The sequence below is a fragment of the Geospiza fortis genome, unplaced genomic scaffold (assembly GCF_000277835.1).
Source record: "Geospiza fortis unplaced genomic scaffold, GeoFor_1.0 scaffold171, whole genome shotgun sequence".
NCBI classification, from domain to species: Eukaryota; Metazoa; Chordata; class Aves; order Passeriformes; family Thraupidae; genus Geospiza; species Geospiza fortis.
Window position 1 is genome coordinate 1,086,772 of NW_005054313.1, and position 18,722 is coordinate 1,105,493.

At 53.6% G+C, this 18,722-nt stretch overlaps 4 protein-coding genes across 4 annotated transcripts in view; 1 reads left to right on the top strand and 3 right to left on the bottom strand.

Moving 5' to 3' along the window:
- KIF7 (kinesin family member 7) overlaps window positions 1–492 on the bottom strand; it is an 11,455-nt gene extending 10,963 nt beyond the window's left edge. The window contains 1 exon segment of the mRNA XM_031055892.1: window positions 318–492. Coding sequence (XP_030911752.1) covers window positions 318–492 — 175 coding nt within the window.
- Window positions 493–561: 69 nt separating this feature from the next.
- On the top strand, window positions 562–3,516 carry LOC102044511 (ras-related and estrogen-regulated growth inhibitor-like protein). Its single transcript, XM_005419587.3, has 4 exons — window positions 562–792; window positions 1,210–1,263; window positions 1,527–1,603; window positions 2,157–3,516. Exons 1-4 carry the CDS (start codon window positions 654–656, stop codon window positions 2,580–2,582), a joined length of 696 nt encoding a protein of 231 aa, XP_005419644.3. The 5' UTR covers window positions 562–653; the 3' UTR covers window positions 2,583–3,516.
- Window positions 3,517–4,453: 937 nt separating this feature from the next.
- PLIN1 (perilipin 1) lies at window positions 4,454–10,239 on the bottom strand. The gene is made up of 9 exons (XM_005419588.1): window positions 10,167–10,239; window positions 9,484–9,542; window positions 8,509–8,707; window positions 8,325–8,407; window positions 7,391–7,643; window positions 6,892–7,211; window positions 6,237–6,383; window positions 5,331–5,564; window positions 4,454–4,837 (listed from the first exon to the last, which is right to left on the bottom strand). The coding sequence occupies exons 2-9, from the start codon at window positions 9,526–9,528 to the stop codon at window positions 4,454–4,456; spliced, it is 1,665 nt and encodes a 554-aa protein (XP_005419645.1). The 5' UTR covers window positions 9,529–9,542; window positions 10,167–10,239.
- A 3,301-nt stretch (window positions 10,240–13,540) lies between these two features.
- PEX11A (peroxisomal biogenesis factor 11 alpha) overlaps window positions 13,541–18,722 on the bottom strand; it is a 6,431-nt gene continuing 1,249 nt past the window's right edge. The window contains exons 2-3 of the mRNA XM_014306518.2: window positions 18,129–18,244; window positions 13,541–16,596 (exon numbers count right to left, since the gene is read on the bottom strand). Of these exons, the coding sequence (XP_014161993.1) occupies window positions 16,031–16,596; window positions 18,129–18,244 (682 nt within the window). The 3' untranslated portion in view covers window positions 13,541–16,030. The remainder of the gene's footprint in view (window positions 16,597–18,128; window positions 18,245–18,722) is intronic.

The following is an 18,722-nucleotide window of genomic DNA, read 5'->3' on the forward strand; positions in this document are numbered from 1 at the left end:
GGCATCCCGGTGCTCCAGAGAAGCTCCATCACTCTTGGGATGTTTCATCGCTCACTCACTCACTCGGGATTCCGTCCCTCGTGAGATGCTTCGTCACGTGCGAGGCAGCGCTGCGTTAATCTTGAGTGTTCCATCGCTGGTGAAATAAAGTTCCGCCGCCCATGAGATGCTCCGCCAGCCCCGAGGGACTCACGTCTCTCATCAGCCGCTTCATCCCTGTGCTGACGAGACAGCCCAGCAGCGGTGACACTCCCGCACTCCCCGGTGACATTCCCACGATCACCGTGGGGAAGGGACGAGGGGCTGCGTGGCCCTACCGAGGCACAAAGTGCTTTGGGGTGGGGGCGTGGGTCCCTCCTGGGATGCGGCTTGGGGAGCAGCTGGTGCCGACAGCTGGTGCTTCCCGGCCGCCCGCCGCGCTGGGGGCTGGCGGGGCCGGCTCAGCCACTGACGTATGTTCAGGACCCTCCGAGCGATGACAAAGTTTTTCATCCGGCTGCCTGCAGTTCCCTGTGCACCGCCCCTGCGGCTGCGGGGAGGGGTATGGGCCTGGTGGGTCCCCCGGGTGCCGTGGGAAGCGCTGGGCTGTCGGCTGTGCCGAGCCGAGTTGTACACACGGCTGGGACCGTGCGAGGGGCTCGGCCGCGCTCGGCATGGGGCTCCGGCTCCCCCTGCGCCGCAGCACCAGCTTCACCCCCGACCACCCTGCCCTCATGGAGGTGCCGGGCCCCGCTGCCCTGAAGATGGAAGCAAACGTCCTTGTCATGGGAGCAGACAACGTAGGGAAATCAGGTGAGAACTGACCGTGAACTGTAGCAGGGGGTTCCTTGCTGAAAACTGCAGCAGTGTTTGGAGGACAGTGGCAGGGAGCAGCCCGTGGAGGAATTGGTGAAGTGGGGCTGAGCCCTGGGGTGCCGCTGTGATTCAAGGTGGGGAAGCTGAGCACAACCTTGTAGCCAGCTGGGCAATGACAGGGGAAGGTATTTTCCACTGAGCTGCAGTTTGCTGGTGCTCCGGATCGTGCAGATGCTTTGGTTCGTGCTGTGCCTCTGCTGAGCTCACAGACCTGCTGGTGGCTGGGGGAACTCAGAGGTCGTTGCTGCTTGTAGGAGTTTACAAGGGCATGGTGCCTGACTCTGCTCTGGATTTAGAAAGGACAGTCCTCCAGGTTTTGGGTTATTCTGATGATTCCTGTCCTTCCGTCTGCAGCTCTGACCGTGCGCTTCCTGACCCGGCGCTTTATTGGAGAGTACGGGGACATGGGTGAGTGCCAGGCCAGGCCAGGCCAGTTCCCAGCAGGGACTGGGGTACAGAGACAGCCCTGCTTCTGCCTGTGGGATTTCATTGCAGCCCATCCTCTCCTGCCTTTCTCCAGAGCATCTGCCTGCTCCCAGGGGCTCAGTGTTGTATTTGTTCAGTGACCCGTCTCTTTGCTCCAGAGCTGCTTCTCTGGGGTGCAAAAGGTTCAGGGTGGCAGCTGGTGGCACCATGAAGATGACGATTTTTTTTTCTTTTTCGGGGTGCAGAATTCATCTACAGCCACAACCTGACTGTGGATGGCCGAGAAATTCTCTTACACATCTGGGACGTCCCCAATTCCCAGGTGAGAGGGCTCCACTCCTATCATCCCTTTCTACCCCAGGGACCAAAAAACCCTTTACTGGAAGTTATCTATGGGGAACCACAGGCTGGGAGGTCCAGTTGAGCAAGGCTTTCAAATCAGAGGGTTCATAAGTGACTGAACCCTTCTCAGCTGCCAAGCACAGGACAGCAATGTTGCTGACAGGGTAGCAATAGTTACCACAGCCCAAGGCCCTCTGGCTGTGAACACTGGAGCTGAAGCACTGATGGGAATACAGGACTGTGGTAAAGAAATAGAGGTGCTGCTCTGAGGTCCCCACAGTGTTATCATCTACAGTCTGCAGTGCTTGGCAGCTGGGTGACGGTTACGATTAGGGTGTGATGCTGAAAGCTGAATCATCCCCCCCTTGGTTAGTTCTGCTAGCCAGGTGCTGCTCTGCCTTCCTTGGTACTCCTCTTTCTCTCTGCCCTTTTGCTGTTCTCTGTCCTGACAGGCTCAGGATTGCTCTCTTCTATCAGGCAGGCGGGGAGGGAGGGAGCCCAATAAAACAACCCTTCCTTTTCTCTTTCCCCAGGAGCAGGCAGACAATGGCTCCTCGGAGGAGAAGCGAATCCAGTGGGCGGACAGCTTTGTCCTGGTCTACAGTATCTGTGACCGTGCCAGCTTCAACATCCTGCCCCTCAAAGTCCAGTTCATCAAGGCTGCAAAGGAGGGGCAGAACCAGGAGAAGGTGCCCATTGTCATTGTGGGCAACAAACGGGACCTGCACCACCAGCGGGTAGTGTCCAGCGAGGAGGGCCGGCTCCTGGCCCTCTCCTTAGACTGCGGTTTCTATGAGGTCTCTGCAGCTGAGGCTTATCACGGCGCCCTCATGGTCTTCCACGGACTGGCCAAGCTCATCCCAGACACCAAGCTGGCCCTGAAGAAGGGCACAGGGATCCGGGGCATCGTCAAGACCATGTCGGCCGTGTTTGCCCGAAAGCGAACGGACTCCCTCTGAGCCCCTGCACGGGTGTTGCTGCTCTCTGTGCTGCCCAGCTGGGCCAGGCCTCCTCGCTGGGTGCCCATGGACATGGTGTGTGTCTTTCCATGAGTATGATGGGCTCCTTGCTCTCCTCCTTGCGTCGGGGTCTGGGTGTCCTGCCATGCACAGCCAGTGCAGCCGAGGACTGTAGTGGGTTACTCTTGGCTCTGCCGTGGGACAGTCTCATCTCTTTGTTGTACCAGCTCTTTAGGTGCCTCCTGCTTTCTCCTTCTATCCCCAACACTGGAAACCACGGGGGGATTTTGCCAAAGCTCCAGGCAGCAGCATCCCTAGCTCCTGCAGCAGGAGCTGCCCAGGCTGTCAGCGGTTAGGGAGAACATCCTGCTCTTGTACAGCACACGACTCCCTGTCTCTCCACTCCTACACTGGGACCCTTATTTCTGTTTAGCCCTCATCAGGATCCTCTTCAGTAACCCTGGAGCACCCATGAGCTGGAGAGCTGGGGCTTTCCCCACTGGGGAGCCACTGGTAGTTCCCACCTGTGTATCAGAGCCCAGGGCACCGGTGATCCTGGGGAATTTGGTGCGGGCTGGTGCCTCCCATCCCCCGCCGTGCTTTTGAACAGCCGTGCTCACAGCCCTGTCCCTCCCCCACAGCCTTTCAGCCATCCCAGCCGTTTGTTTCCCTTGTGCGGGTGGGCGCTGTACAGGCTGTGCCTAGGAAAAGCCAAGCGCGGGGCTCGTTCCCAGGATGGGAATTGCACCACGGGCCTTCCCAAGCCACTCCTTCTGTAGGGCTGCCTCTCCCCGGGGAGGAAAGGAGCTGGGGAAAGGGGCTCGCTGACCCCTCTGCTGCTGGGAGGCTTTTCCCTGCCTCTCCCAAACCCTTCTCTTTGTGCCCTGGGAAAGCAGTGTATTGGAAGAGGGTTTGTGCGTGCTGTAGGGACACTGATTTCCCTGCTGTGTTCTTCTGGAAATGCAATAAATTGTCTTTGGCAGGAAGCCCCGGCTCCTTGGAGCTGTGAATTTGTACTTGGGGCATGGGAAGAGACACGTACCGTGCTGGGCATGAGCACCCACTCTCCCAGTGGCTGCTGCTCACAGGGAATGTAACAGGATGTTTCCCGCACCCACTCCCTTGGCCCTGAGTTGGGGGTCTCACCCCACTGTGTTCCCTTGGTTTGGTGTCTCACTGCCACAAAGAGGCCGAGCAGATGGGGTGAGTGGCAGGTGGTTTATTATTGCAGGTTTATTATTGCAGCAGATACAACAAGGTGGTGTGGGAAGCCAGGTGATCCTGTGGGAGAGGGGCTCCAGGAGCTCCACCTGTTCTTTCTCCTGACCCCACCATCCATCCTACCACCAACGGGGAGAGAAGTGCCCAGGGCTTTCCCACTCATGAATCCTGCTGGGTGGTGGGGATCTTCAGCCCCTCCATGGAGGAGCAATCTGTGCCTAGGGATGTGCCCTGCAAGGGGGGATGGAGGGAGGAAGGATGGGGAAACCGGCTTGCTATGGTGATGTTTGACAGCTTTGTCTCTCACTGTGTAGCCCATCTAAGTTCGCTCTGTCTGCTGAGCAGGGTCCAAGGTAGCCCAGTGCCAGCCCTGGGTGATCCCTTCTTCTGGTCTCACTGCTCTTTCCACATCTCCTTCACCTTCCTAGTCCCACCTTCCCCTACCTTCTCCTTCTGGCAGCAGGGCTTTTGTTTGCCTTTATTCCCCCATCCTGGCCTTGATGCACTCCAGAATAAGCTATCCCATGGCCTGTCTACCACTTTGAGCTCCTGTCCTGGAACAGGGGTGTGTGTGGGAAGCTGCCAGGGGCCCAGGCTAAGCGTGCTGAGGGGATTAGAGAGGGGCTGGGATGCTTGTCCCGCCCGCTGGTTCAGTCCTTCTTGTAGACAGGGCTGTAGAGACTGCCGTAGTACGCCCGGCTGTACATGGACTCGGGGCTGAAGCGGTAGGAGCCCTCGCTCACCCTCCTGTTGTAGGGGGAGAAGGCGGATTTCCTTGGGAACGGGTACTCGGGCTCCAGGGCAGGGCTGCGGTAGTAGCCGTGCCGCCGGAACAGGGGGGCCTCGAGACCCCGGAAGGACAGGGGGTGATGGCCACGGTACAGCCGCCAGTCACTCCTCAGCTGGGACTTCTCCTCAGTGGAGGGGGCAGCGGGCTTGGTCTCCTCCTCCTCCTCCTCCTTCTTCTCTTTCTTCTCCATGTTGGTCTTGCTGGCCCTGGATGCTTCTTCTTCCTTCACCGACTGCCTGCGGAGCTGAGAGATGGGGTGAGCACCCAGCCAGGTGGAGCCACCTGCCAGCCCTGCTCCACCTATGCTGCACAGCCCTCCCCTTGAACTGGGAGAACCTCAGGAGAAGCCAGTTTGCCCCCAGAGTGGAGAGGACTGGGTGGCTTGCAGTCCTTGAGCAGCTGTGGTGGAGAAACCCTCCCAGGGGAACAACAGGCTGAGGTAAAGGAGGGAGAACAGGGTCTCAGCCTGAACTTTCACATTCCCGGGAATGTGGTCGCACCTTGGCTTGGGCATGAGCTGTGTGAAGGTGTCACCACTGTGTGACCCATTTGTTCTGTTGGGGGCCTCATTGTCATGGCTTTGGGGATGCTCAAGAGGAGGGTGGGACTGAGATGTCTTCATGGCACCCCATCTCCCCAGTCTGACATTGCCTGCAGCTGTGGGGTGCCCATGGCAGGAGATTGAGCAGAATGGGCTTTGCTGGAGATGGACAGGGCCTGGCTGGGGGCAAACTCACCGGCACGTAGCTGTACAGGGTGCCCAGCAGATGCTTAGGGGCACTGACGAGGGTCCCCCCGAGAGCATCCACAGTCTCCATGGCCCTGGACAGCCTGCGGGGGGTGAAGAGGATCAAGCCCTCTGCTGCATCCCAGGCCACGGCTGGCACCTTCTTCACGCTGGAGATGCCCGAGGCGCAGGCGCTTTGCAGGTTGTGAGCCACGCTGCCCACGAGCCCGGGGTCCTGTCCCGCCTGCCCAGAGAAACCAGCTCAGCTCCTGAGGCTGCCCCACATCCAGGCAGGACAGGACAGGGGTGGCCCTGGTTTTCCCATCCCCTTTGCAGCTCTAAGCCTGAGAGATTTCAGCTGGCTGCTCTGCAAAAGCCACCACAGCTCTTTGCAGCAGGGTCTCTCCCTGTCCCTGCCAGCTCCCCCCACTCGGGGCCCCGGGGGACCCTCTGCTCGAGGCTGTGCTTCCGCTGCAGGCAGAGGCAAAGGGCACTGACCCCAACCTGCTGCTTCCCGTCCCCAGCTCCCAGCGGAGCCCGTGCAGGAGCCTGTTCCCAGCCCCACCGGCTCAGACCGCCCCTCCCTGCTGGGACCATGGCGGGGGATTTTTCAGGGGTGTTCAGAGGTTCAGTAGGGAGTTCAGTGCTGGCATCCCACAGCTCCAAAGGAGTTTTCAACATAGACGCCACGGTGATTTTGCCTGGCACAGAGGCTGCCCACAGCTCCCAGCTTTGGGGGAAGGGAAGGGGATCCTGGGCCTGCCCCACTGCCAAACCCCTCTTGCATCCTCCAAGCTGCATTTCAGGATTGAGCAGGGATAGGGGCCCCAAATGTATGGGGGAACAGCATCCACGGTCCATGGGTAGGAGGATGCTTTGGAGCATTCCCAGCTCACTGCTCTGCTTTTCTCCATACCTGGGTGTGGTTGGTGTCTTTCTTGCCTGCCTTCTCCTGCTTCTGCTCGGGTGCCTTGCTGTGGCGCCGGGTCAGCCAGCCCGTGCTGCCCTGCCCGTCACTGCGGGCCTGGGGGGCTGCAGGGGCACTCGGCTTGGCCAGGCTTCCCTGCCAGGGGAGCAAAAAGGCACCACTCAGAGGGAGCTGGCTGGTCCCACTCTGTCCTTTTAGCCTGAGGATTTCACAGGGGTACACAGGGAGCTCATTTGTGCATCTGGGGAGAAACCCTGAGGGCAGATGGGAGCTCTGGGATTTTGGCACAGGCCGGGGAAGTTGTTCCCACTACAGCACAGGGTAGGAAAAGTACCTCCTTCTCCCCATCCCCTTTGGGTCTCTGCAGGAGCTTTTTGCTTTAGGAAGGATGTTATGGCAAGGCCATAAATCAACAATTACATGCTGGGAACCTGCTAAAAATAACTCGTCCCACTAATGTGGTACATGGTTATGTGTGAACATCACGCAAGAATCGCCAGCCCCAGCTTGTCCTGCTGAGCAGGGGAAGTGAACTCTGCTCAGATTTACTCCAAGGAGCCTGAAACCTCCTGTCTGAAAGCAAAACCAGCTCAAAAGAGGACATGGGGGAGCAGGAACCCAGCAGGTGGGTCCTGGCACTCACCAGGATGGGGATCCAGGAGGCCAGCTCCTGCCCTTTGGTTTTGGCACGCTGGAGGCTTTGGGTGGTTTGCTGGTAAGCGCGGTGAGACACGGTGCTGACCAAAGCACCAATCCGGCCCAGGGTGCTGGGAGCACTGGGAGCACTGGGAGCGCTGGAAGTGCTGGGTGTGCTGCATGCGCTGTATGCCCTGGGAGCACTGGGAGCCCTGGGAGCACTGGGAGCCCTGGGAGCACTGGGAGTGCTGGGAGTGGTGGTGCTAGTGCTGGGCTGCTGCTGGGACACCTTTGGTGTTGACAGACGTTTCTTTTTGGGCTTCTTATCTAAAGGTAGAAGAGTACAGGCAGAAGAATGGTTACATTGTGGTGGGACAACCCTCCTAGGCAGACTTACGCCAAAATCCTTATGCAAAATTCTCCTGCCCCATGCACCACACAGCTGAGGAGCCACCCAGCCAGTTGTCACCAGACTCCCTCAGAGGGGATTTGGGCATTAGGACTACCTGCTTCTTCATCCTCCTCTGGCAGCAGGTATTCCATCAGCTTCTCCAGCCCTCCCAGGGCTGTGTCGACCCCTGCAGCTGCCATCTGGGTCACTGAGTTCTTCCTTGTGTACTTGGCTGTTGTTTCCACTGTGCTCTTGGTGGCCTCATAACCCTCTGCTGCCAGCTCAATGATCTTATCCATGGAGCTGCCAATGGTGCTTTTGGCGCTTTGGAGGGGGCAGGAGATGGTGTCCTTCAGTTCAGATGCGAGCTGTGGGCAGAGAGATGGAGAACAGCCCCTCTGGTGTGCTTGGGGTGGCATAGGACAGCCAGAGGAACCGCAGGGACCCCAGCCATGTCCATGCCAGCAAGAGGGGCATAACAGCTCTCTCCAGCCTGGGCTGGAGGTAGTTGGCAGGGATTCGACACAGGACATTGCTGACTTATATTTGGGAGCCCCAACCATCGTTTAGGCTGCAAAGGCCCTTGGAGGAGCCCTCACTTGGAGATGCTGCCTTGTTTCACAGCCAGCAGCCTGTCACCATCCAGAAGCAAGACTAGAGGAGATGTGCTGTGGGCTTTTCAGAGGGGCTGGGGTGTCCCAGATTGTCCAGTGTGGATGCCATGGGACAGAGAGAGAGAAATGGCAAGGGTTTCTCAGAGCGGCTTGTGAGAATTTTTAGGGAGTTGTAAGGATGGCACAACTTGTTAAGTATAAACAATCTGCAGGTGGTGTTTTTCTACTTCATCTTTCTGTTCTTCTCAAGGATGGTGTATAAGGAAGGTGTTTTTGTTAACTAGCCAATCAAATAGAATGTATGGTATTACTCTATAAAAACCTCGTGGTTCTCTTGAATAAAGCCTTCTTTGCTCTTTCTACAACACTGCCTCCCGCCTGTTCCTGTGTCATTCTCAGCGCAAGAGTGACAGGCTCACCCTGTCTGTGACTTACCTTGTCAACAGGGTACTGCAGAGCAGGGATCTTCTCCTCTAGATGGTCCAAGCCCCGGCAAGCCAGGTTGTTGGCCACAGCGACTGCCTTGGGCAAAAGCATGGTAAGAAAAACTCTTGGGCTGTGCCAGGCCCATGCTTGTGCTGGGCCCCCCTGCCCCGTCCCCCCCAGCAGACGGACTCACACTGTGGCTCCAGGCGGCGCACCACGGGCTCCATGCCCCACATGGCCAGGGCGCCGGCGCCCTGCACACCCCGCTCGTACACCTCGCACACCGAGGCCATCAGCGGGTGCGACTCCTTGGTGCTGCTGTACTTGCGCTGCAGCGTCTGGCATGTCGAGCTCACCACGGGCAGCTGCAGCACCCTCTGCAGCACGTTCTCCTGTGCGTGGTGGGTGGATAGGGGTGAGCCAACAGCAGTGCCCTGAGGAGCGCCCCAATTCCCTGAGGAGCGCCCCGCTGCCCGCACACCGCTGGCTCTCAGTGGGTTGCAGTGAGCAGAGATCACTGCTTTGTAGAGGATCAATGCTTTGTAGAGGATCAGTGCTTTGTAGAGGAACAGTGCTTTGTAGAGGATCAGTGCTTTGTAGAGGAACAACTGCCCTCCTTGACTAGCCAGCAGTGCCCTCACTAAAATGCTGCTCTTCCATGGCCTCAGTGCAGAGGAGGCACACTGAAGACTCACACTTTGGCTTGCATGGGAAGAGCTGGAGGTTATTTCTCTGGCTGCTGCCACTGAGGGAGCAGGGACACTGCAGGCAGTGTCTGAGGGGGTCGGTCTCCACCGCTCTAATGTCTCAAACCCAACTGTTTAGATGCTCCCTCTGGCTTTCCACCCTGTGGAAACCTCCGTGCTGGAGATCTGGGGACTAAATGGGGCACAGATGAAGGACAGGCACAGTTGCCAGCTAGTGCTTGCATCAGCCCAAGGTGAACAATTTTGAATCTGAACTATTTAATTTCAAGCAAGCAAAAAGGTTTGCCCTTTCCCTTTGATGATGCTCCATCCTACTGCAGGTAAAGATCCACATAAAGAGAACATGGGACATGTGAGACAGCATGAGGTGCGGCTGGTATTCATCCAGCACAGTCAGCACACACTACCTGGCCCCCTTGGCACACCTCTGCCCTTTTCTCTCTCCCTTTCCCTGCACCCACCTTGGCACTTCCATCCTGCAGGGGCTGAGTCTTCTTCATCGTCATTGTGGCGCACCCACCTGCAAAGCAAAGTTGGGAACCGCAGACTCTGCCTGAAAGCAGGGCTGGGCTTGGGCTCCCCCTCACTCCTTTACCCCCTCACACAGCAGCTGGGCTGACACACACCTCCCGTGGGTGCAATGGACGTGGCATTGCCCAACATTTGACTTTTTACCAGTTAAACTGTAAAACCAAAGCCTCCATGCAGCCCTGCCCTGCTCGTGTGCCTTAACACCCAAAGATACAAAAACATTAGTTGAGAGGATGTAGTTCAGAGAAGTTATGGTAAGGGCAGGATAAAGTAGGCTGGCAAAGCAAACTCAGAGCAACCAGGATGATAACAGATGTGCATGAGAGTAGACTCTGGCTGAGAAGGGATAGGAAGGCAGGACAGGAGCAGATAGAGTGGTGGGTAGGGATATGGTGAGATGTCCAGCTGAGATCAGCATCCCCCTTGCACATATCTGCTGCTCAAAATGCCAACACTCATCCTTGTGAAAACACAGCTCCAGCCCAAGCACAGACCCCTTTTTCACAGCAGCAGATGAAATTCTGGAAATCTAGAGAGAATGGGTGATCCCTGCTCTCACCCCCTGGTCCCACTGAAGCTGTCCTGGAGCACCCAGTGGGCACAGACTACTCACCGAGGGCCAGCCTGTCCCCAGCAGAGCAGGAGCAGAGAGTGGTGTCTGCACTGTCCCCTCACCCTGGTGCTGTGAGGGTGAGGCACCGTGCTCTGGCCACTACCACCACCACCAGGCCCCACCTCCCATTGCGTGGGCTCGGGAGCTCAGGGATCGTGGTGGAAACGGGCCAAGGAGCTCCCTGAAACCACCGTAATTGGGAACAGATGACGGCAGAAAATCCCTTTTGTCGCCTTCCCTGCAGAGTGCAGCAGCTGCAGCACGGCTGGAATGTTCCAGGGTTTAACACCTCTCCTTCCACACAAGAGGAGAAGGAGCTGCCCTGGCACCTCAGCACCTCGAAAGCAGCAGATCATGGGCAGACAGGGAGAAGGTGAAGAGTCAGGGTTTCCTAAGAGAATAAAACCTTCCTGTGTTTCTGTAAGCCCTGCTGTGCCTTATGATGGACCAGGGTATGATCCTGCTGGGAAACCTAACAGAGACCAAGAAGGTGGTTTCTCCCCAGGACAGTTTACTGAGCACAAGGAGCAGAAGGCAGATGTGGGGGACATATTCTGCTTGAAGCAATCTGGTTTGGGCAGGTCTGCAATTTCTAAGATGATTCATGAGGCTTTTGGTGAGGAGGCTCTAGCTGAGGGTCAGAGCAGACACTGCATTAGGAAAGTTTTAGGCATTTGGGGTAGATGGAGAAAAGATCCATTTGGAAGTGATCTCTGAAGATCACTTCATTCAACTCTTGCTCAAAGCAGGGCTACCCTCAAAGCCAAATCAGGCTGCTCTTGGTCTTGTCCAGTCTTAAAAACTCCTAGGGAGAAGATTCCCCTCTCTCTGGGGCCCAGTTCCTGTACTAACCATACTAATGGTTAAACTATTTTTTCCTAATGTCGAGCTGGAATTTTCTTTGTTGTACCTGACATCTCCTATTCTTGCTTTGTGCACCTCTGAGCAGAGTTTGTGCCCCATTTGGTGATGGTGCAGCCTGTGTTCCATGCCCCAGAATGCCTTACCCTCTCAGTGATCCTCTGACAGACTATTCAAGATGTTTCCTGTGATGGTGGGACCAAAAAAAGACATGGTTCCCCAAATGTGGATTCACAAATGCTGCTGCCCTCCTTGACCAGCCAGCAGTGCCCTCACCAAAATGCTGCTCTTCCATGGCCTCAGTGCACAGGAGGCACACTGAGGACTCACACCATTGTTACTGATCCATTTGTGGTACTGATTGAAAAGAAAACCACACCACCTTCATGGGACCATGCCAAGCTTTGGTTACTGACTACAGATGAGCAACACTGATGAGACGAGGACAGTGTGGTGGAAAGAGGACAAATGCCTGAGGACAAGGCAATAATCAGGAGATCAGTGCAGATGAGAGGTCCAGGGCTGCTGTGTGTCCCTTGGCATGTGGCTCACAATGCCCACAGCTGCCCAGCGCTCCCATTCAGCACATGGAGGTGAGCACCCAACACGGCTCCATGGCTCCCTGCTTGTGTCTGCACTGCTCCTGTGTGGGGGTGGGAGGCTTCCCTGGGGCATGGGAAAGGCACAGATAGAAAGGAAATGCCCCTTTGCTTCCCAAAGAGCCCAGAGTTTGCTCCCAGGCTGGGGCTGTGCCTGCCTTGCTGGCTGGGTACAGAGGCACATGAGTGTGCTGGGCTGCCTCCAGCTGGTGCTGGGGTCAGACCCTGCCCTTCAGAGACAGCGACAAAGGGCACCAGCCTGCTTGAAAGTTTGCTCTCTTGGCACTCAGACTTTTTCCAGCCCTGCTGGCCTGGCTGAAAGTGCAGAGGGCACAGCAACCTCCTCCCTGCCTTGGCTGGAGTCAGGAGCCAACAGCCTTTGCCCTACTAAAGCCTGTGCTCATCCCCTCCCCTTCCTCTGGGGCAAAGGCTGTGCCAGCCCTGGCTCTGCAGGGCAAAGGCACCACGGCCTCCCTGCCCCACCACTGCAGCACCAGAAACCCTCCCTGTGCTCCTGCAGGCAATGCTGAGAGCTCACAGATCCACAGGGTGCAGGGAAGCAGCTTCACACCCCTGTCTCTGCAGTCTGCTCCACACTCAGTAATACACCACAGTGAGGGGATGAGCCAGATCCCCAAAGCCCTGCAAGGTACCTTTATCCTTCGGTCTGGGAAGGGGCTGGAGAAGTATCTGATTCATTTCCATGCAGGATCAGCAACCCCATAACCACTGCTGACAGATGTCTGCCCAGTTTCTTTTTCAGGATGCCCTCCTAGACAAGCTATTTAGATTTTTATTTTACTTTCATTAAAAAAAAAAAAGGTGTGATTTAATTCTTTGTGGCAATATAGAAGTATTATCTCCTGGATTTGGAGACCGATTATTGCCTTGCTCTTGGCCCAAAAGCTTTTAGACACTTGGAAGACTACTCACACCCTCCCCTAGCAACACTTCCTCTACAGAACTGGTTTATTTGGTATCTCCCTGGTGATGTTGGTTTTTAACCTTTGCCTGCTGTTGATGCTCACCTGGGAATCCCCACTGGCTCACATATTCCTTGAAATGTCATGCCCAGCACAGTGTTAATGTTAGGAAGGCCTTGTCTATAAGCAGAAGAGAAGATGACCACTCTCCTACTGTTTCCATGACAGAATGTGTCTGAAGCCACTAAGCCAGAAGAAAACTCTTGCTAAAGCACTCCTGAATGCCATGCTTTATACATTGTTCAGGAGCTGACATTTGGGAGCTTCCAAGTTTGCAAGACTCTTGCTGCAGGGGGTAGGAGCTAACAGTGAGTTCAGTTTAATGGTTATCCAGGCTCCATCCCTTGCCACCTCTGCCAGAGATGTCACCCTTTGTTCCCCCCCCTGAACTGGGTATTTGTCATTAAACCATGACCATGCAAATGAAAAGCTGTTTATAAGATATTTAATAGTTATCCTGGCTCCATCCCTTGCCACCTCTGCCAGAGATGTCACCCTTTGTTCCCCTGAACTGGCATTTGTCATTAAACCATCCAAATGAAAAGCTGTTTATAAGATACTGAAATACAGGTGTCCCTGTCCCTTTCACCCAGCTGTGCCTGCACTGGCCACAAGGCTCCAGCCCTCACTGCTGGTACTCAAAGGCAGCTGATGGCAATTCCCAAAACACCTCCTTGTTTCAGAGCACTAAGGATGTAGTTTCACCTGATACCCACATATCTCTTAACGTTTTTGCAGATGAAATTGTGATTCTAAATTAGCTGGATGAATCTAGCTGCCAGTTGGGTACTGCAAAAGGAAAGCTCTAGAACCCACTCACAGGCAATGTCTCTTTAAAAGTGTCATCCTTCATAAAATTCAGAGATGGGAGGAATTCTCCCCCCTTCAGCATCTCTTTACACCACCTTCCAAGTGATACACAGACACAGTGTCACACTCATCACAGTTTATTGCTTATGTTCAAACATCTTGTTCTTACTCCAACTGCTGTATTGGAAACAGATACAAAAAAAGGCACTAAAAGGATTTTCTCCATATGATCACAATCCTATAGTTTCAGTCACATTATGTTAAGGTACCTTAAATCACCAGCCTCCAGCTGGGGAGCAGAAGGCAAATATTAGTGCTTAACATCCAGTAAACAGAGGTACTCCTGTGTGTTCCAGCCTACATCATGGAGAATGGGACAGGCAGGGCTGAGCCAGCCTGAAAACTCACCCTCATTTCCCTCAATAAGCTAATCCACACCAGGCCCTATGGGAGAAACATCAAAGCCTGGCTCAGGGCTTTGCACAGGGAGGGAGATTGGGCTCTATCAATGGCTTTCCCTGAAAAGTGTAAAAGAGAAAGAGAAAGCAGCTGGCAAACCAGTGAAAGTATTTTGTGAAGTATTTTGCATCTGAGAGCTCCCCTGAGTGGGACTGAAAACACATTTTTAGCAATAGGATGGGGTTCTGTAGACAAAAGCTGGTCAAACCTCCACTGTCAGATGACAGAGACTCCTCTTCCTTGCTTCCAGGGGTTGCTACACACTGGGGTAATGATCAACTCTGACTAAGGTAGGGATGGCTTCCACATTGCCAGGAGATGAAAGACAAATGGAGAAAGAAACAAACAAAAAAATTCCATTGTTATAAAGGAGATGAAGCCTAGAATATAGCCTATAATATATATCCCACACACAATGCTCCATTTTGGCCTGAACTGCCAGTATGCTTCTACTTCTAGTGCTACTCATTTCCATATTGAAAAGAAGAGCTCCTGAAGGCCACATCTGGTCTTCAAACACACTTTAATTATCCTGCCCAGCAACCTCTTTCTTTTCAAACACTTCATTGGCAGGCTATCACTTCATATTCAAACTGGAAGTAATTCCAAGCCCAACCACAACTTCAGGTAAACTGGAGCACTGCCCCACCTGCCTACTTAATTCCACATCCTTTGCCTTTTAATAAAGGAGACCCACACCTTTTAATTTTCTGGTTTTAGATAGCATCAGAAATAATAAGAGAGAACTTTGGTCCAGGTTAGTTTTCACATCTCCTTGACAGATTAAACAAGGACTTCTTACACCAGGAAGCAGCAGAACACACAGGCCTAACTCTGATGAAGAAAAATGTTACATTTATCTCCTGTGTAATGTGCAGTTTGTCTCAGATGGTGTCAAACTGGTACTCTGCAAAGTCAGGAGCAGCAAACACTGCATGCCCGGCTAGAGAGCTGGACACAGCATTTCTCTTTAACCCAGTTACACTGCCAGCCATCCCTGCCAGTGAGGTCAGTGATAAACAATAACACAGTTGCAGGGCAACAAAATGAGGCATTTTCAAATGGTTGAACCCATTCAGCCAGCGAGGGAACACACAAGCAATCATGTGGTCATGAGCAGGGAGGAGAGGGAGCACCAGATAGGAAAGTCTAAACCATGAATGCCCAAATCCAGTAAAAAGCTTTTTTCCACACGGGATTCTGATGTTATCATGACAAACTCCATTCTCTCCCCTCCTTGCACAACTAGAAACATGTCCTTGTAGTTTTTGTGACTCAACCAGCTCTGAGCCAGGCTTCTCTCCTTAACTGCATGTTCCAAACTCCTTATTACACTGGAATTTTTCATGTAAATTTAAAGAGAAAAACAAGCTCCTTATCACAATATCATTAATGGAAAATAATTGTGCTTGCAATTACAGGGGTTTGGGAGTTAATATGCTGTCCTGCACCAAAGCCCTCAGCTGTGGCCTGCTGGAGCAGAGTCACTGGCCAACAGTCCCTGGCTCACAGTATCAAAGGAAACAAAGAAAGTGCAGATTTCTTGGGACAGGAGTTGGCACTCACTAGACTGCAGCTCCAGCACCACCAGGGCACACACCACAGAGACCATTTCCAGGTGCCACCACAGTGTGCTCAGCGCCTGCAGGGCACAGCATCCACCAACCCAAACCCATCAGAACACTCATCCCTGACATCAGGCAGCTCTAAATGCAGCTCCAAACCCACCTTAGCCCACTCTAGACAATCTGACTGCAGGGACCCTGGATTAGTGAATTGAAACTTTCCAGTGTAAACATGATTAGTGTAGTCATGAATCATGTACTTATTACAGTTGCCTATCCAGTTATTTCACAACCCTGTATTAAAATAAAGGAATATTTTCTTATCTAGCAGCCAAGTTCCAAGTCCTCTTTCTGTTTGTGAAATATTACTTGGCCTTTTCCTCTCTCCACCCCATCAGTGAGTGTGTCATGGCACTAAACTCATCTGCAAAGGCACAGGGAAGGAAAAGTGGCAGAATCCACTTCTTCAGAGGACAAAATTAATCTTGAGATTATTTTAAGACACGTTCATTCGAAAGTGCTATATGAAGATAAAAATCTGTCAGAGGATCAAAGCTGCAGCCTCATACTATGCAGCTCCTTTTATGTCACTGTTTCAGCTTCAGATGTGGGCTTGCTAATGTGAGGATCCCCACCAGGGAGGAGAGCACACCGCAGAAACCAATCACTCCTGGGTTGGTCTTGTAGATTCCCAGTGTATCCAAAGGGCCCGAGAGATCACAGAGGTTTTTCACCAAGTCCAGCAGCAAAGGAGGATTCCCTTTCAGTATCTGAAAGAGCTGGCAGAGAAAACTGTGCAAACCATCGCTTTTCACGCCGTTTAGCTCCTCGCCGTCTTTCTGCCAGGTGGAATTCTCCTTTGCCTTTTCTTCCAGCGCAGCTTGCTCCAGCCTCCAGGAGATCTCATACCAGTCCCTGGCCAGGTTCATCAGCAGGGAGCAGTAGTAGCACTTGGTGGCCCAGGTGTGCCACTTGGGTTTGTCGAGGTGCGGCTGGAGGCCGACGCTGCGGAGCCAGAGCGCGGCGTCGCACACGAAGTACAGGGCCCGGCTCAGGTGGGAGCCCGTGAGGCACAGGCGAGGCACCACCTCTGGCAGCTCTGCAGCTCTCCTGGCTGCCACCAAGGCGTGCACCACATTGCCCAGCCTGAACACTGCAAGAAAGCCCACACAGGTTAGCACAGCCTGGCCTCGCGCAGAGCTCGGCCTGTCACGGTCTGCGTGTGTTTGTACAAAACCTGGAGGGCTCTGGGCATTTGTGTGCTTGAGCACTTGCTAGAATTAGTGAGGAAAGGGGTGTAAACATCTCAGTTCTGCGTAAACATCACCAGCCCAGGACATACACACATGTCTGGTCAACAGCCAGGACTTGCAGTTTCTCTTGCCACTCCGTTCTTGCACCCCTCTGGACCAATATCACCCTTGGCTCTGCAGGATTCAGTGCCAGCAAATAAAGAACACAAACAGAGCCTCTAATTTCAGCTGGACATTGCACTGCATTTTACCTCACTTTGTGGACAGAAGATGTTGCTGCATTAATCCTGTTGCAGCCATGAGATACCGGTGGCCTCTGTGCCTGTGAAAGCCGGTGATTCACGTGCTGAGCACGGGGACCAAAGTCCCTCCTCAGCCATGGATCTGCCACAGGCACATGTAGCTCTTTGTAAACCGTGTGGAACACTGTATATTCCATTTCAAGCTACAACATATGGCAAACCTGATTTCACCTCTGCACCGTTTGGGGTTTGGGCCCTGAATGTTAATACAATATTACTGAAAACACTTTTTACACCCTGCTGCCTTGTCACAGTGGCAGATGCTGACAGCACCCAAGCCTGGTGGAACTACAAGAGCCCTGAATTTAGCCCGGGTGTCTATTAGTGATTTATTTAGCAGAAGCATGACAATTATGGCTATACTGATAAACCAACTGGCCTCCCCTCTGGAAATTACCATAACTCTAAAGCTAATGGAATAATAAACAAATCCATGGCAATATGATAGACTAGAATATTTGTCTCCTGTGTTGCAGTTGTTCCAGGATTGAGCAATTGACAAGTGGGTGCAAGATCAAGCTGAAAACAAGTGATACACACATAGTAACAGTGTAATCATCGTGGATGCAACCGTGACACAGAAGGGAGTGATGCAAATGGTCAGGCTGTAAGCATGGAAGGGTAAGTCATTTAGTAGGGTAGAAATGCTAAAGAGATTAATATGTTAAGTAGGATATAAAAGCCAGATTGAAGGATGTCCTTCAGTGGTGATCTTGTGGGATGATGATCTTTCAGCACTGGGCTGTCTCAACCCATCAGCTGGAAGGACTAATGAGCACACAGCGAGCCAGCCTTGCCTCATAACCCTGGTCTGTCCTTGAACAGAGGTGACAGTTTGGCCTCTACAGCAAGAGTTGACTGTTAACTTATTCCTCTCATCCTTCCAGCAGTAATTCCGATTGTCTAACTGAAGATGAGGCTAAGGAAGTAAAAAAAAAATCAAATCTATTTAGCCTTACCTAGCCTGGCAAGCCATGGCAGAGATAAGGTCTATTGACAGTTCTGTAAATATACTAAAAGAGGTTTTGTGGCTCAAGGTAGGTTAACTACAGGAAACACAAGGCCAGGAGCTGTTGTACTGGAAGGAGCAAGTGAAGAAGTTTTTATCCCTCTAGACACGGGGTACTTACTTTTCCGGCCAGAGCTCATGCTAGATTCCAACTGCTTGAGTTTCATTACCAGCTTCTTTTTATCGGCTTTATTCTCTATTAAATAGCTAAGCAACATGCATGTGTACTGAGTGGCTCTGGAAGGGAAAAAACGAGGAGAGGGGGACACAGGTGAGACACGGACAATCACGGGATGGCAGCAGCAGGACAGGTTTATTCCACAGACTCGGAACTGTCAGGCTGGGAAGGAGACCATGCAGTACAACGCCACTGTCAAGGCAGGATCCCCTGGAAAGGGTGGCACGGGAATGTGTACAGGTGGGTTTGCGATGTCCCCAGACAGGGACACCCAGGTGTGTTTGGGATGTCCCCAGACAGGGACACCCAGGTGTGTTTGGGATGTTCCCAGACAGGGACACTCCAGCCCCTCCCAGGGCAGCTGCTCAGCGCTCCGCCACCCGCAATGTATAAAAGTTCCTCCTCAGTTTGAAAAAACAAACCTGTGTTTTAGTTTACGGCCACTGCTCCTCGTCCCGTCGCTGGGACGGCGGAGGAGGGTCGGTACCATCCCCGGGCAGGGCGGGACGTGCCCGGGGCCCGCGGCGGGGCCGGGCT

Excerpts from the sequence above, each read along its gene's own strand:
- LOC102044511 (XM_005419587.3), top strand. The coding sequence starts at position 654 with ATGGGGCTCCGGCTCCCCCTGCGCCGCAGCACCAGCTTCACCCCCGAC. Across the intron at positions 1,264-1,526 it reads TGGAGAGTACGGGGACATGG|AATTCATCTACAGCCACAAC; the intron begins GTGAGTGCCAGG and ends TTCGGGGTGCAG. Across the intron at positions 1,604-2,156 it reads GGGACGTCCCCAATTCCCAG|GAGCAGGCAGACAATGGCTC; the intron begins GTGAGAGGGCTC and ends CTCTTTCCCCAG.
- PLIN1 (XM_005419588.1), bottom strand. The coding sequence starts at position 9,528 with ATGACGATGAAGAAGACTCAGCCCCTGCAGGATGGAAGTGCCAAG. Across the intron at positions 8,708-9,483 it reads TGCAGGATGGAAGTGCCAAG|GAGAACGTGCTGCAGAGGGT; the intron begins GTGGGTGCAGGG and ends CACCACGCACAG. Across the intron at positions 6,384-6,891 it reads CCTCCTGGATCCCCATCCTG|GGAAGCCTGGCCAAGCCGAG; the intron begins GTGAGTGCCAGG and ends CTCCCCTGGCAG.